The 16,770-nt window shown below is 54.3% G+C and overlaps 1 protein-coding gene across 1 annotated transcript; it reads right to left on the bottom strand.

The window, feature by feature from the left end:
• Nucleotides 1–12: 12 nt before the first annotated feature.
• Nucleotides 13–4,848, bottom strand: LOC149913639 (uncharacterized). Its single transcript, XM_090128977.1, has 9 exons — nt 3,991–4,848; nt 3,712–3,773; nt 3,123–3,276; nt 2,661–2,917; nt 2,377–2,462; nt 1,584–1,708; nt 958–1,072; nt 175–648; nt 13–106 (listed from the first exon to the last, which is right to left on the bottom strand). The coding sequence occupies exons 1-9, from the start codon at nt 4,103–4,105 to the stop codon at nt 13–15; spliced, it is 1,482 nt and encodes a 493-aa protein (XP_089985103.1). The 5' UTR covers nt 4,106–4,848.
• Between the last annotated feature and the right edge of the window lie 11,922 nt (nt 4,849–16,770).

Here is a 16,770-nt window from a genome sequence, read left to right as displayed (position 1 = left end):
AGCACTGTGCCATCACAGGAGATCTTCTCTGCTCCTCGTCCTTCTCCTCTGATGCTTGGAGATGCCACTGCCTGGGCTCGACCTGCCTCTGGTGCTGGAGCTTTGGCTGGGTATTTGCCCAGGAACTGGTTTGTCAGTGCTGGTTTCACTGCTCCTCTTTCTTCTTCTTTACACCTCTGAGCCTTCATTGCCTGTGCTGGAAGTATTTCTGATGTTTTGTGTGTGATGAGTTTGCCCTGAAACTGGGTGGTGAGCGCCGGCTTCACTGCTCCTTGTTTTCGGAACCATTGAGATTCCACTGCCTGAGCTCGACCTGACGCTTGTGCTGGAGCTTTGGCTGCGTGTTTCCCCTGAAGCTGGCTGGGCAGCACCGGCTTCAGCGCTCCTCTTTCTTCTTGGCACCTCTGAGGTTCCACTCCATGAGTGCGACCTGTTTCTGGTGCTTTTCGTTGGGCTGGAAGTTTGTGCTGACCTTGACTGGTCAGCGCTGGCTTCACCGGCCCTGGTTCTTCTCTGCACCTGTGGGCTTTTGTTGCCTGTGCTGGACCTGTCGGTGGTGCTGAGCTTTTGGTAGTGCCTTCGCCCTGGGTTTTGCTAGGCACAGCCATCTTTTTGGCAGAAGACACCGCTGGGACCACTGGAACTTGACTGAAAGAACAGAGCAGGGGGGGTCCATGTCAGTGGGTGATGGCTTTGGGGCCGCATCCTGCAGCCTTGGCTGTAACGCAGCCTTCCCCACGCAGAGCTCACAGGTTGCGCTGGGGCTCTCCTGAGGGCTGGAGAGGGGTCAGCACTGTGAAATGGGGGGCTTCCGGCAGCCCCATCCCACCTCTCCATCTGCTGCATTCAGTGCTGCTGGGCAGCCCCAGACAGGGACTGTCAGAGGCTGGAGAATGGGCTCTTGCTGGGTCAGTGAAACGCCCCATGAGAATTCCTACCCTGAGCACCCAGTCTCACCTGGACACAGAGCTCTTCTGGTCGACCCTTGTTGTCTTCGCAGAGCATGTGCCCTCCCTGCTGGTAATGCTCAAGCGGCCAGGTAAGGGTGGCAGTTCAGGAATTTTCCCTGGAACTGGGAAGGACAGATCTCGTCAGAGGAGATTCATTGGGAAATTGCTGTCCGTGTGGCATGCAGAGGTGCTCAGGCCTGTCCCAAAGCACTGAAGAGGGCCGCTCCACTTCCCTCACAGACACTCTCTCCGGGGACCTCTGTCCCTCTTGCCCAGCTCCTCCTCTCAGAGGTGCAGCTCTGATTTGGGCCTGCCTTCCTGGCATTTGTTTTGGGAAAGAGGAGCCGGGTGGTGTCACCGGGTGAGGTGACAGTCTCTTTTAGGGGCTCATTTGCTGGGGGGAGGACAGGGCCGAGGATCCCCCATCCTCCTGCCATACCCAGGGATGGGGCGCATGGGAACAGCGCGCCCCGCATCTGAGATGTCATGAGGCTAACATGTGGTTAGGAGAGGCTGTGGCAAGCTGGTGTGAATCTTTTCACAAGTCAGAGCCTTAGGATGGTCACCGAGTGGGCATTTTCCCATCACAGTTTGTCTGTGTGGGGCATGGAAAGGAGCTGGCTGCTGCTTTACCTTTCTTGCTCTGGCCAAGAGGTGGCAAACGCTCTGCTTTCTCGTGCTTGCCCTCACCAGGGACTTCTCCCGAGGCCTTGGATGGTTTCCTGGGAGGTGGTTTGGGGACCAACTCCAACTGAAACCTGTACAAAAGGAGAAGACACAGGGGTGACCCAGTGCTCCAGCAGCCCTTGCTGCTCACCGGGATTGCCTGCTCACAGGCCGATTTTCACACTGCATCAAGGTGCACTATTCTCCAGAGTTGACTGTGCCCTGGTTCCAGGGGCTGTCCTGGGAAATAGGGTCACCCAGCCAAGAAGTCCAGGCCACAATGGGGAGAACATGTCACCTAAATTCCTTCATCTCTCCCATCAGATCTACCTCGCAGAAATCTCTACTCTTCCAGGACGTGTAAAATAGGTACCCAGTGGGAATTCTCAAAATGCCCACCTCTGGAGAGAAGGTAAAATCTCCAAGAGGGAATGCCCTGGATAATCTGTTCCCTAAGCAACGTGACCTGTGGCCTCAGCTGACAGCAAACACCAGGGGAGCCAGATATGCTGACTTTAAGAGAAAGCACTATGCTGATTGTGGAGCTGGGTGAAGGTCCCATGGCCAGATTCGGTGACTGTCCTGCAGGGATGGGGACTTGATGATACTATTGGAGCTGATAAAGGATCGACAGGATGGAAACAGCAGCGGCTGCCCTGAGTCCTGGTGGTAGGACAGCCGTGGTCACAAGGAGTAAAAGATACCGAAGGAGAGCTGAGCAGCTGCGTCGAGCAGAGGCTCCAGCCACAAACATACTCACTCAGGAAAGACGACGACCCGGCCAGAGAGCGTCAGGGAGGCCACCGCTGCCACCCGGGACACCACCATGTCCAGCAGCCAGGGGACCTGCAGGGGAGGAACAGGGAGGTTGTGGAACATCCTTGTGATGGCTGAGGCACTCGGGAGTGGAGGGCCCGAGGCAGGGAGAACTGACAGCACTGCGGCTCTTGCCTGCCCCAGCAGCTGGCCAGGTCCTGGCAGGCCACACGCAGGCAGGGTAAGGGCTGTGGGACTGCCCGGGCCAGGGAGAAGCCAAAACCTCACCTTGAAAACTGCTGTTTCCAGGTTCACTTTCCCACAGACCTTCTCGAGGAAGTCGTAGTAGAATTTCATCTGAGCCCGTGCTCCTTCTAAGATGAGGACTCCTATGTCCTTCAGGACAAAGGCAATGTTCTCCCCCTTCTTCAGGCAGCGGGAGACGAGAGATGTGGTGTTACATATGCAGATCTCCCCTCTCTGCCGGGACACAGATGCAGCTGCGGCCACCTGAGTATACTTGATGGTCTCCGCCTCCTTACGGCCTGGGAAATCACACAAGAGAGTCGGAGTTGGTCATTTAGCAGCCCTCGTGCCCGTGCTTCTGAGTGCTACTCATTGTATTTGCCACCCAGGACAGCCCTGGGTTTGGACTGGCTCCACGGAGGGGGCCGTTTGCTTTGGGCAGTGGAGGCAGTCGTCCTGTTTGCCCCGTCTGTGCAGGCAGCAGGAGTTTAGTTCTCCTCCTACCTGGCAGGAATTCCGCATCACCCATCAGACTGTGGACGTCGAGAAGGTTCCTGGCCAGGCGAAACGCAGGCCACTGCACAAACAGGGTCCCGTCCTTAGTCTGGATCTCTTTGGAGATGATGTCGAAGGAACCGAAGGTGGGAATTCGGACCCCCTGCACGTGGGAGAGAAGGGAAGGGCCAAGGGGTTAAGGCTGAAGGAAAGGACCAGAGGTTGCCCTGTGCAGGGACTGTGCTTCAGGTCCCCTGCCGCTGTCCAGAGGTGCAGGCCAGGGCAGCTGGGAGAGATTTGGGAAGGAGCTGCCCAACCCTCTCCTTCCCACTGCCCTCCAAACTGCAGCACAGCAGTCCTGGCAGAAGCAGCCTCAGGGAATCCAGAGGCCTCCAGCGACTGGGATCAGCCCTGAGATACAGCACCACCTGCCCCAAGCGGTACCGCGCCTGTGGGAGGCCCATTGGTGCTTCGCAGGGACTTTGGGGGGGAGTTTCGTGCTTTCCGGGGAGGGGAAGAGTCAGTGCACGGCGTGGCCCAGGGCCAAGGGGACTGCCCACCCCTCCAACAGAGCAGCGGGAAGCGGGTGCTGACCCACCTTGTGCAGCAGGAGGTGTTGTTGCACACAGACGGCCACCGCGTCCCAGACGGCTACTCGCTCTGCAGGGCAAAGGAAAAGCAGGTCACACTCTGCGTCTGCCACTTCTCAGCACTGCGAGTGCCTGAGAGCGGCAGTGAGGTGGCAGATGGAAAAGGTCACCGCTGTCCCCGGCCCCAAACAGAGGCGGTCCCGAGGCAGTCAGAGTGCTGGCTCTGGCCCACTCGTTGCCAGGACCCGGTCGCAGCAGTGCCCTGTGGTGGCTGTGGATCCCGGTACCTTTGGCGGTGACATCGGGACTTCTGGAGGCACGCTCCGTTGCGGGGCCATCCTCCCAGAAGCTTATCTTCTTCCGTATCGCACGTGCAGATCGCTCCTTGTTGGCACCAGCCATGTGGGAGCTGATCCCTTCCAGACGCTTCCAGTCGTCAGCCAGAAGCTCCTTCAGGATGCAGCACCCACCACTGTGCAGCCGCTTTTATAGTGCTCCTGGTGCCGTGTCACAGAGCACCCATTGTGACACCGTAGCAACGGGGCCAGTGCTGGCCGTTGCCCATTATGACGCTGGCACCAGCAACCTTCTGCCTGCCCTGACGCTGCAGGAGCCCAGCTCTGAGGGTAGGAGGCCCTGCAGAGGGATCTGGATAAGCTGCAGCGCTGGGCTGGGGTGATGCGATGAGGTCCAACAAGGCCAAGTGCCGGGTCCTGCGCTTTGGCCACAACAACCCCATAACAAAATATGCACCTAGGGCAGGCTGGCCTCAGAGCTCAATGAAGATGAAGGGGCAGGTTTTGCTTTCTTTGACATGGGACTCGTTCTCAGCCTAAATAAGTTTAGAAAACTGTAGGCTCCCAGCCCTGACACCTCCACAGTGCAGAAGAGAAATGACCTGCAGCGCTCTTGGGAATTGCTGGGAGCTGTCACAGTTCTTCACTGCGGGAAGGGGACTGCTGGAACCAATCCATTCATCATCAGCATCAAACAAATTGAGTTTTGAAGTTCAGCTTGGAACTGCTTGGGCTTCCCCTCCTGTCCTGCAGAAGAAGAAGAGTCAGAAATACCACTGTTGGTTAGTAGGATCCAGAAAATAAATAATATATCCCTCTGTATGAGATATACTGAGACTGCCTTCAGTAGTCACAGAAGAAGACACACAGATTCCAAAACTTACCAATTTATCCTTCTCTTTAGTGTAAACAGTGGGTTGCTGTGCTATTTTCTGTGACGCTTGAAAATGAACTGAGCCCATCACTAGTACACAGACCTAACCCCCAAAAGACAACAGTTCTTGGGTACCTGCCCTGGGAGGGTGTGGGGATGCTGTTGAGAATTCAAAATCTCTCTGGAGAAAAGCAAAGTGCTCCTAACTGTGCCCAAAGGAGGCAATGGTAGGGATCGTGCATGCAGTTATCTCCAACAGAGAAAAATATCTTTCAGGAGGACTTTGGGGGTGCTATCCAGTATTCCAGTTTACTCAGGAGTTGGTCAAAACTTACAGTAACTTTCTGTAACTCCTTAACAAATTTATTTAAGAAGTCATCTGGAATGGCTGGTAATTAATACTGCAAACATGCAGAGGCTCACCTTCTTCCAGTTGCAGAGCCTATGGTAGGAAAAAATGAACCAATTTCAACAAGCATAATGTGAAACAAACAGGTGGCCTGACAAATTAATACAGAAAAAAAGTAATCTCCAACAAAAAATGAGGTATTGAGCATGTGCATCTTATCCAGGGAAGACCACATTTCAGCTTTCAGCTAAGGATCAGCAAACAGCTGGACTGAAAAGGGCTGACACCAGCCATCTGCCATTTTACATGGCTATGGTCTTACAGAGCAGCATCACTTCTGTGTGTAGTCTGGGCCATCTGAATCACTGGCCATTGCCAGGCTTTCCTGAACTGGGATAACTGAAGGTCAGAACTGCAGAGCAGACAGGAAGACAGCTTGTTTCCCCCCTAGATGAGTGACATCCACGCACGTGCTCAGAAGGAGTCTGAGGCATCATGATTTAGCTGCGTGTAGACAGATGTCATCAGTGGCTCTTCCCTTGTGCACTGATGCAGTGACACCATCAGAGGAGGCCACCAGGTTGGCCAAGCAGGATTTGCCCTTGGCGAAGCCATGCTGGCTCTCCCGTATCAGCTGAGACTTCAGTCTCACCGAAGACTGTCACTAGGGATGTGAGTGTTCTCTGAGATTTTCCATCTGAGCCTGCAAACACTCGCACACCTCTTGGAGCACTGCTGGCACCTCTCTCATGGCCAGGTGTCTGTGTGGGAGCAGCTGACCCCCCTGAATGCAGACCAGGGGCTCAGGGCGGGGGATCCCATGCAGGGAACTGCTCTGTGCACACCTGAGATGAACCAGGGGGAATCCCAGCTCCTGTGGGTGTGGGTTGCATGGGGAACTGAATTGTGCTTCAGCGGAGACCTTGCAGCTGGGGGTGAGATGGCTGCATCACGTCTCCTGAATCAGTGCTCTGAGCAGGAGAAACGCGCAGACCCCTCTTTTCTTCTATGTGTCCTTTCATTCTGGATGTGCAGAGGAGAACATCCACACCTCACACAGACAGACACACGTTGCTAGAACAAATCATGCTGCTGGAATCGGTCTCTGTCTACGCTTTAGAGAAGAGCAATTGTTGCTTACTTGAGCCTCCTTCAGAACCAGCCCAGGGCTGTCCTGCAGAGCAGGTCCCTGCTGTGCCCCAGGGCTGTGTGCTGGGGCAGGGACTCTGCTGCCTGCCGGGCTTAGCACTCAGCCTGCCTGGGGAGCTGCCCAGGGAGCTGTGGGGAGACGTGTGGGGGGAAGGAGCCCCCCGGCAGGGCAGGGGCCTTCTGCTGACAGAGCTGCTGCCTGGGGCAGGGGGCTTACAGCTTACGGTGCTCCAAGGCACAACCAGGGGACTTTCCTACAGCAGAAATAGGGCAGGACTTATCTGCTTCAGTGTGGGATCTCCATAATCACTGGTTTTAGTTCTGCTCCTTCTGATCGGCCAGTACAGACTCACCCATCTACGGCCAAACTGCTCCAAAGAGGGAGGCAGGGCGGTAGGAACTGATCTGGGATTGAAAATTCCCAGCAGATGCAAGCATGACCAGGAGCCTTCTGATCTTGTGGCTGTTCCTCAGTGCCTGTCCTGACTGTGGCAATACCCCAAATCTTTTCCCTGGACAAGATTGTGTGGGTGCTGGGGGCAACTGGAGCAATGTGCACCATACACAGGATGACCCCTGTGCTGGGGGCTCTGCGGGGCTGCAGCTCTGTGAGCCCACAGGAAGAGGGAGCAGGCAGAGGTGATCCTGGGGCCCCTTTGGAGCACCTCATGCCCATGGGGCCCTTGAGCAGGGTGCTTCACAGAAGGGATCCAGCCAGCTTCCTCTTGCAGGAGCAAAAAGGAGACGTTGCCCAAGGAAACAACCACCATTCCTGAGCCTTAAGCCTGTAGTTCCCAGCAGCAGACTCTCACCTCGGACTGCTGAGGGCTGATGGCTGAAATGGGAGCCCTCCATGCTCTGACCGGGCTCAGTGCCTGCACTGGGGAATGGGCAGCCCAGCCCGGTCCCTCTCCCACTCCAGAGCTCAGCAGAGCCCGGAACAGGGCTGTCCAGGGCTGGTGGGGAAGACTGCTGGAGTAGAAGTGCAGTGGTGAGCTGGGCAGTTTGGGCTGTCAGGGGCCACCCCTGTGCTCAGAGAGCCTTGTCCAGGGCAGTGTGTTGGTGCTGGCCTGGCTGGCTGCTCCTGATTTTCTCCCTGCGCTCCTTGCAGGGCCACGAGTTGGCAGAGCTGCTCTGCAGAGGTGGGGGCTGCGCTGCCCTGGGCCCCAGGATGACCTTCCCTGGCTGTGCTGCTCCAGGGAGAAGCAGACTCAGCCAGGTGGGGATCTCTGCTGCTGAGTCCCTCTCCATCTGCCCTGATAAATCAGCAGCCAAGGATGGTGCTGGGCAGGACCAAGGGGTGCCTCTAAGGGCTCAATAGGCAACTGAGCAATACAGTAAGTCATAGAGTGACAGAATTATACAATCATTTGATTTGAAAGAGACCCTTAAAAGTCATCTAGTCCAACTCCCTGCAATGAACTGGGACCCCTACAGCTCGATCAGGTGCTCAGAGCCTGCTCCAGTCTCCAAGGATGGAGCTTCCAGCACCTCTCTGGGCAACATGTGCCAGTGCCTCACCACTCTTCTCATGAAAGACTTTTTCCTTTAATGCAATCTAAATCTCCCTTCTTTCACTTGGACACCATTTCCCCTTTCATTACAACAGTTCCATCAGGGAGGCCAGCTCTGGCACAGCGGTGCACACTGCCTGCCTGCCTGCAGCCACAGGATGATGCTGTAGAGACAGCAGGGCTGTCACTGAGGTACACCACACCTGAGGGCTGTCACAAATTCAAGGGCATATGAGGAGGGCATACAAGTGTAAAGAGAGAAGCCCTGACAAGCCACTCCCTGCTGCTGCTCATGGCCACGGCTCCAGGAAGCAGCAGCCCTGACTGGAAGACAGCAGAGAGGCAATGGCCACCGGGCAGTGAGGGGCTGCCCCACGGACACCAGGGCTGCAGCTCCGTGTGGCAGCTGGGCTCCTGGTTCCTGCACTCCCCACACCACGTGCTGGGGCTGCTCTGCTAGCTCCAGGGGAGATGGGAACCAAGATAAATGATGTTCTGCTGCTGTTCTCCCTATTCAAAGAGCCTCAGTCCTTACATGCAATATGCTTGTAAGAGGTAAAAAGGAAAGGATTCCGAAGAAGACTGGTTTATAATAATATTTAATTGGAATTACAGTTATCATAAGGACAACAAACAAATTTAACTTGAAAACAAATAAACAAGAAAATAAAAAAGAGAAATTCAATGTTGTCAATTGTAGCATCTGCACAGACTTGGAGATGCTGAATGTGAAGATGATGAATGTGTTGCTGATGCTGAAGCAAGATGTATTTAAATAATTCCCTAAGGGCATCCTTGAGCTCCTGGTTCCTCATGCTGCAGATGAGGAGGTTCACTGCTGGAGGCACCACCGAGTACAAAACTGTCAGCACCAGGTCCAGGGGTGGAGAGGAGATGGAGGGCAGCTTCAGGTAGGCAAAAAAAACACTGCTGAGAAACAGGGTCAGCACAGCCAGGTGAGGGAGGCACGTGGAAAAGGCTTCGTGCCGTCTCTGCTCAGAGGGCATCCTCAGCACAGCCCTGGAGATCTGCATGTAGGAAAACACAATGAAAACAAAACATCCAGACGTTAAACAGACAGCAGTCACAACAACCCACGTTCCTCTGAGCTAGACGTTTGAGCAGGAGAGCTTGAGGATCTGGGGGATTTCACAGAAGAACTGATCCACAGCATTGCCTCGGCAGAGTGGCAGTGAAAATGCAGTGGCAGTGTATAGCAGAGCATTGAGAAACCCACAGCCCCAGGCAGCTGCTGCCATGGTGGCACAAGCTCTGCTGCCCAGCAGCGTCCCATAGTGCAGGGCTTGCAGATGGCAACGTAGCGGTCATAGGACGTCACAGTGAGAAGGGAGTACTCTGCTGTCATGGAAAAGAGAAACAGAGAGCCCTGTGAAATACGTCCAGCACAGGGGATGTTCCTGGTTTCCCAGGCCAGCACCAACACTCTGCCCTGGGCAAGGCTGTCTGGGAACAACACCATTCTTCACAAAGGGATCTAATGCCTGTGTGCCACCTGAAAAACACCAATAGCATGGTGCAGATGCAAGGCCCATGCATGGAAAATCCAATGATGCTTCTGGAATGGGATGAATTCTGAACGGCCTTTACGGCAATGAACACAGCAAAAGAAGAAAAATGATGAGCTGGAAATCTGTGCAGTGGCAGGGCTGGGGTCCTGACTGGATCACAGTGACATGGTGGGATGGCTCCCATGAGTGGACTGATGCACAGGAGAGGTAATGCTCTTTATGATAGGTGGGAGATAAGGCAAGGAGAGGCTATTGCTCAGTGTGAGGGAATGCACTGAGCTCTTCATGATAAATGAGCCAGATAAGAGCTAATGGAATAGGCTTAAAGAAGAAGTCAGCATTGTCTCTTCCTGGTTTCCTGGTCAGCAAGAACAAGTCCTGCATGAATGGAAAAAACCAACCTGGTCAAATCCAGATACAAAACAGAAGACTGGCAACAATGTACGTATACGTGCATGGGTGAATTCAGGACAGCTGGAGCTCAAAAGCTACTGGATGTGCCTGGACATGTCAAAAACAGCGAGGGCTTCTGGAAAGATACAGGTGACAAAAGGAAAGATAGGGAGACTGGGTGCGTGGCTGAACGGAGCAGGGTACCTGGCAAGGCAAAACATGGAAAGTGCTGTGATACCCAATTCCTGCCTGATCTCACTCCTTTTTAGCCTGCCTGGTCTTCATGGAATTCTGAGTGCCAGAGACTGGGGGAAAATTTTAGCACAAGGCAGATGTACCTGTGGTGGAAGAGGAAGCGATCAGGGAATGCTCAAGCAAACAGGATGCAGGGAATCCTGATTTGGAAAGGAACCACACGGGTGATGGAGTCATTGAATAGCTTGGATTGGCAGGGACCTTCAAGCCCATCAAGTTCCAACCCCCGTGTCATTGTCAGAGTTGCCACCCAGGAAATCAGGCTGTCCAGGGCTCCATGGGACCTTGCCTTGAGCATGGGGCATCCACAGCTCCTCTGGGCAATCTGTTCCATTGCCTCACAACCTGATGTTAAGAACACTAGGAATTCCCTCCTAACATCTAATCTTATTTTCTCTTTTAGTGTGTAACCATTTCCCTTGGGCCTATCACTGTCAAAGATGGTTTTTTTTAATGTTGTTCTGTTTTGTTTGCTTGTTTGTTTCTTTTGAGGCTGTAGGTGTGAAAGATGTTATGTAATGTCAATAATACTGGAACAAATAACTGAAGAGAAAGATCAGATCAAAGAAAATGTGCCAACACACCTCTCAATTTCTAAAATGCTTTGGGGCCTGGTTTCTCTCCTTATTGGAAATACCAGTCTTTGAGGAGATTTATTGTGTCACTGTTTTCCAGAACTGTGTTTGGAGGACACAAAAGCATTCAGGTGCTGGGACACAGGCAGCTGCTAGCCCTGCTTGGTCTCACCTCTGTATTTCATCTCCCTCTCCCTGCAGGTGTTTCCAGCTCTCCTGAATAAATGACCATGGCTAAGGTCGTGTTTTCTGCAGGCAGTGTGGGCATGTGCCCTTCCCACTGCTCTCCAGATTTCCCCCTCCCTTTGCTCTTTGTTCTTTCAGATACCTCCCAGCTATCTGGTTACTCTAGGAGCTTCCATAAGTTGGAAACTTGGGCCATCTCAGAAGTCTAATGAATTCTTTACTCAACTTCTTATTTGTGTTTGTATGTACTTTCTCTGTCAAAAGTTCTTCTGTTGGCACCGAAATTCCCCCTGGAAGGCAGACAGCTTGAACATGGCATCCAGCTGAGGAGAGTGTTTTACTGTTCATTCAATTGCATCATGTTGATTCCCATTTGTTGGCAACAAGGAGGAATCCCTCTGTGCCCATGTGCAGCTGGTTCTCTGAGGAAAGCAAGTGGGAGTTGATGCAAAGGAAAAGCAACACTGAGCTGCAAATTTCAAAGAAGACTGATGTGAGGAAAAGGGATGAAAATCCCACGGGGCCAATGTGAGCAGTAATGGGCTTGGGGAGGCAGAGGAGAAAGACTGTCCACACAGTGAAAGAGCAAACCTCATTAGGAGACGCCTTGGATGATTACTGTCTGCAAAGTGCTGCCTTAATTTGCTTTTAATACTGGAGAAAATATAAATAAATAAAGAGACTCGTTAAATGTACCTTAGGGTCCTCCTCTGTAAGTGCACTCCTGATAGCTCTCCAGTTAGCTGTACAGGTTCTGAAGACTTGAGGAAGATGTCAGGAAGGCACAAAGCACTTGAGGGCTCTTGGGGTTGTACTGGTCTCCTTGGGGTGTTTGGTGCTGAGTCCATCATCCTCCAGTGCTGAGAGAAGATTGCACAAAGTGCTCAGGAAGATAAAGTTGGAAGGAAGTTTCTGGGAGTATGAATGGGCCCCGCTGAGAGCCATTGCCAACACGGCCCCCAGGGACTTGTTAGAGCAGATCATTGGAAGCCATGATTACAGGGAGACAAAGGCGCTGTGCTGGTGGCTGTGATGCTGAGAACAGCATCCTTTGCCTTATGGAGCAGAAAGGCCAAACCCTGATGCCCGGGCCTTTGGAAGGGAGATCCTGTCCCCTATGCAGGATCGAGACTATTCCTGGGGCAGTGGGAGCCTTTGCATGGGGCACAAGGAGGCCACGAGAGCCCAGTGCCACGAGGACAGCGTGTCCCCTCACGGTTCTCTGTAGCACAGACACCATCTACGGCCTGCTGCACAAAGACCGTGGCTCTGTCAGGGCCTTCCAGCGTTGCCAGCCCCTCAGCCATCTCCACCACGTGCTGTCCTACACTGTCCCATGCAGTCTGCACCCGTTTCCCTGCAGGACGTCGGCACCAAGACTGCTTCCCACCACAGCATCTCCCTGCCTGGACTGCTGCCCCTGACCTCAGTGGCTGTTCTTTGGAACACACAGCTGTGGGCTGATCACAGAGTGACTCCGGGTGACCTCAGGCATCACAGCACTGCCCTCAGATCCCACATCCATATTCCCACAGCCCAGTCCCAAATCTCACATTCCAAGCCCACAGTCAACATCCCAACCCCACATCCTACAGCCCACATCCCAATCCCAGTTCCAAATCTCATTCCCAGACCCTCATCCCAAGCCCATCACCCACCTGCCAATCTCAATCCCTCATCCCAATCGCAATCCCACATCCCCGATCCCAATTCCGATCCCAATCCCATCCCCTATGGCAATACAGAGCACCCCGAGGCCCCGCCCCCACAGCCGCCCCGCCCCGCCCCCGGCCTCTCATTGGTTGGGTGCACTTCCGGTCCGTTCGCGCCTCTCATTGGTCGGCGGCAGTTCCGGCCCGCCTCCGATCTCGGATTGGTCGGCGGCAGCGCCGCCGGCTCCGATTGGCTGAGGCGCCGAGCGCGGGAGCGGCCGTTGCCTCCGGCTCGGAGCCCGCCGTCTTTCCTCTCCGACGCCGCCGGTCCCGCAGGCGCAGGCGCTGCGCGCCGGAGCTGTGCGGGCAGCACCGAGACGGAGCCGCGGCACGACGGGAGCGGTGCTGAGGAAAGCGGCACAAGCCGGAGGTGTGCGGGAGAACGGCTTGGGCCGGGGCCGGGGAGAGGAGCCGTGCGCGGGATGCGGGGCTTTGGGGCGGCTGAAGAACTCGGGGCCCAACCGCCGCAGCGCTGCTGCCCGCATCCGGGCCGTGCCCCCCCGAGGCCTCCGGCGCTGCTCCCGGTGCCCCCCGGGGCTGAGGTGAGCTGTGGGTCCGGGGGGCGGTGGGGGAGATCCGGGGGGATGTGGGAGTTTAGGGGCTGTTTTGGCTACAGGGGGGCTGTGGGGTAATATGGGGTTTGGGGGGGTATGGGGTAATGTGGGGGAATATCGGGGATGTGGGGGAGTGTCGGGGGATGTGAGGGTATAGGTATTGAGAGGGGAATATTGGGGAATATGGGGTTGGGGGGCTATCAGGAGGGATGTGGGGCTATGAGACGCTTTAGGGGGGCTGCAGAGGGATATAGGGCTGCGTGGGTTATAGGAGGGTATGGGCTCTAGGGCCCTGGGGAGCCTTAGGGGTGGATATAGGGGTACATGGTGCTATAGCGTGCTTTATTGTGGCTACAGGGAGATTTGGAGCTATAGAAACCTGTGGGAACTCTAGAAGTGGTCTGGGGGATATGGGAGAAAAGGGGGCTATGAGGGGGATAGAGGGGGATATGGGGCTATAAGGCACTGGGGGGGCTTTAGGGGGGTGTTTTAGGGCTATAGAGGGATATAGGGTGCTATGGGAGCTGGGGGGGCGTGGGACTGTCGGTGGCTATTTGGGGAGCTATACAGTTGTAAGGGAAGATCATAAGGGGATATGCATGGGCTATCAAAGTGTTACGGGGGATATGGGAGTATAGGGGGCTTTATTGTGGCTATAGGGTGATATGGGGCTATAGGAAAATGTGGGGGGACTATAGGCGGGTTATAAGGGGATATGGGAGGGGTATAAAAGACTGGGGGGCTCTTGGGGGAATCTATAAGGGGTAGTGGGATGGCTATAGGAGAGTTCTTAAGGGATATGGGACTACAAGGGGGTGTATGGGGGATATGGTTCTCTAAGGGGCTGTGTGGGGCCATAGGGTGATAGGGGGCTCTAGGGTGGGCTCTAAGGGCTGTGGGGCTAGAAGGCTCCCCCCTTCCTTTCATAGAATCACCAAGGTTGGAAAAGACCTAAAAGATCATCCAGTCCAACCGTTCACCCACTACCAATAGCTCCTACTAAACCATGTCCCTCAACACAACATCCAGTCTTTGCTTGAACGCCCCAGGGTCGGTGACACCTCCATGGGCTGTCCATTCCAGTGCCTGATCACCCCTTCTGAGAAGTAATACTTCCTAATGTCCAGCTTGAATCTCCCCTGCAGAACTGAAGTTTGATTGGAATAGAATAGCATTGTTTTGTGGTCTTAAATCTGACACGTGTTTTCTCCTTGGGCTTCAGGTACAGATATAGTTTCATAATGGCTTTGGAGAAGGTTTCACTATCCAGTCTCCTGATGAGGAAGAAAGAAAGTTTTTGGAGGACTTAATCACAAGTGGAGCTGCTGCTGAACCTCCACTTCCAAGAAGAAGGCAGGTGAGGACGTTGTGCATCTCAGCCTTTCCTCACTGCAAGGTACCAGCGACTCAGTCTGTGCTGTGTGGTGATTTTCCATCAGCACTTCTGCTTGTGCCTGAGCACCAGGCATCCAGGCATCTGTATTTCCTCCCTCAGACCTCCCTTACCAGCTCCACAGCCCCCCTAGGATCTTGTTCCCCCTCCAGCTGGTTCTGAAGAGCCCTTCCATTTTTGAGAAGGCTGCCGGTTTAGTTCAGCATCTCCTGATGTGTCACAGAGATTCAGGGCGTTCAAGAAGACGCTTCTTTAAAGTGCTTAAGATGGTGAATTCTGCCAGACAGAGCGCTTGTCTAATTAACCCTCTTAACCGCAAGGTTTCTTCTGTAGGTCCCGATGATGGCACAGGCATTAAACAGCACAGAGCTCGTCGCTGGGGAGAGGCTGTGCATTGTGTATGAAGGGAGAGATGGAGGAGGGGTTTGAACAGCATTGTGCAGGAATGGAAAGCTGGTAAGAGAAGAGGTATGTGTTGTGAGAGCAAGGGCTGTACAGCTCATCTCTGTGTTCCAACAGGAAATGCACGGCAGAGCTCTCTGCTCTCTGTTCTTTCTTGCAAGGTTACTGCCCTTCAAAGTGCGCTGTGGATTGGCATCACAATGACAACCCAAGGATAGCAGCAGGAGATGCAGCACAGCCCTCTCCAGTAGCAACGTGCATTGATTCATCTTGCTAATTCTCAAAGGAGAAGGTGTGTTTAGCTTCCAAAGTTGGTGGCAAGATAGCATCTTTTGAAGGCTTTGGGGCTCTTCCTCTTCCGCATCCTAAGGCAGTGAAGGAGTTCCCTTGCTGTGTGGGAATGGTTCCTGTGCAAGGGCACGGTCGTCAGCCTGTAACAGATACTGAAGGTGATGGTTTTGTGTCTGCAATTATGGAGTTGGCTTTGTAGTGGCAGTTGCACCCACTAACATGCAGCTCTTTCTGACACAGGCAGCAGAATGGGCAGCGGTACTGCAGCTTCTCTGGCAGTCTTGCAGCTACGTCAGGAAGTAGCAGATGTGGATTTGAAAGAAGAACTCAGTTCCTGGGACGTTCCCCTGTTCTTCCCCTAGCTGTCCCCTTGCCCCAGCCCAGATTCCCCTTGCATTCCTGTAGGTGTCCCTTCCATCCCCCATGGCTGCCCCTTGCTTTCCCCAAGATAACCCATTACCTTTCCTTTACAGCCCACCCATAGTTCCCTCAGAGCGAGCCCCAATACCTCCCTCTTCCCTCAATACTTTCCCTGCAAGACCCCAGTAGCCACCCTACAGCCCACCACAGAACCCATTGCCCCTTAATGACCTCCTCAGACTAGGAACTTCTCCACTACAGCTGGCCCAAAACCTCAAACACCTCCATAGTCCCAAGCAGCACCCCATATTCCCCACTAGACTCCATCTGACCCCCATTATTTCCTCCCTGAGATCTCCCTAATTGCCTCCAGGGCTTCTTAGCAACCTCAGAGACCCTCACAGTCCCTGACAGGAACTCTGCCACTATTCCAGGACCCCAGTAGCCAACTTGGGCCCCTCCTCACTGCCTTCTCCCTCCAGAGAGCACAGAATTGATCAATTCTGGGGCAGGGGCAGCTGCAGCAGAAGAGGAATGCAAAGCTGGAGCAGGTGCAGGGCACAGATATGGTTGTGAGTGATGAGGGGGGCATGGGGATATGGGAGCAGAGGAATGTGGGAGGATATGGGGATATGGTACACAGGCTGCAGGAGCAGAGTGCTGCGCAGGAGAAGGCAACATGTGAGCTAAAGCTGGGACTTGTGGGCGTGGGAACGTGGGGTGGCATGGGGATGTAGAGGGTCTGGGGTCATGTGGGGAGGGGTTTGGGGTGAGAATGGGGGATGTGGGGTGGTGCTGGAATGCATTTTTTGATTTCTTCCTGAGAGGGGGGTTGGGGTTCCCTGTGGCCCAAAGGTGGGGCCCTGATCCATAACCTCTCATGACCCCAAAACCCCATAGAACTCAGCGTGACCCCAAGGCTCCACATGACCCATATCCCTGTGAGCACCATAACCCCGGATGAGGCTGTGGACAGTAATGGGTCTGTTCTGGGGTCGTTCAGGGGACGCTACAGGGTGGCTCTGGGGTCGCTGTACATCAGCTGCCTATAACATCTGCTGACCCCCGGCTTGCCCCCATCTTGCTGGGCAAGCTGGGAGTCCAGGGGCAGCGGGGGGCTATGGGAGAGGTTCCATGATCAGAGCAGATTCACCACCAGCTCTGTGTGCGGGAACATCAACCCCACTGAGCTGTGGCTGTGTCCCATAGCTGCCCCATTTCATAGCAGCCCCAGA

The sequence above is a fragment of the Phasianus colchicus genome, chromosome 35 (genome assembly GCF_987193195.1).
Source record: "Phasianus colchicus chromosome 35, bPhaCol1.hap1.1, whole genome shotgun sequence".
Classification (NCBI taxonomy): Eukaryota; Metazoa; Chordata; class Aves; order Galliformes; family Phasianidae; genus Phasianus; species Phasianus colchicus.
Note: the sequence above shows the minus strand (reverse complement) of the source record. Positions and strands in the feature narration are given on the sequence as shown.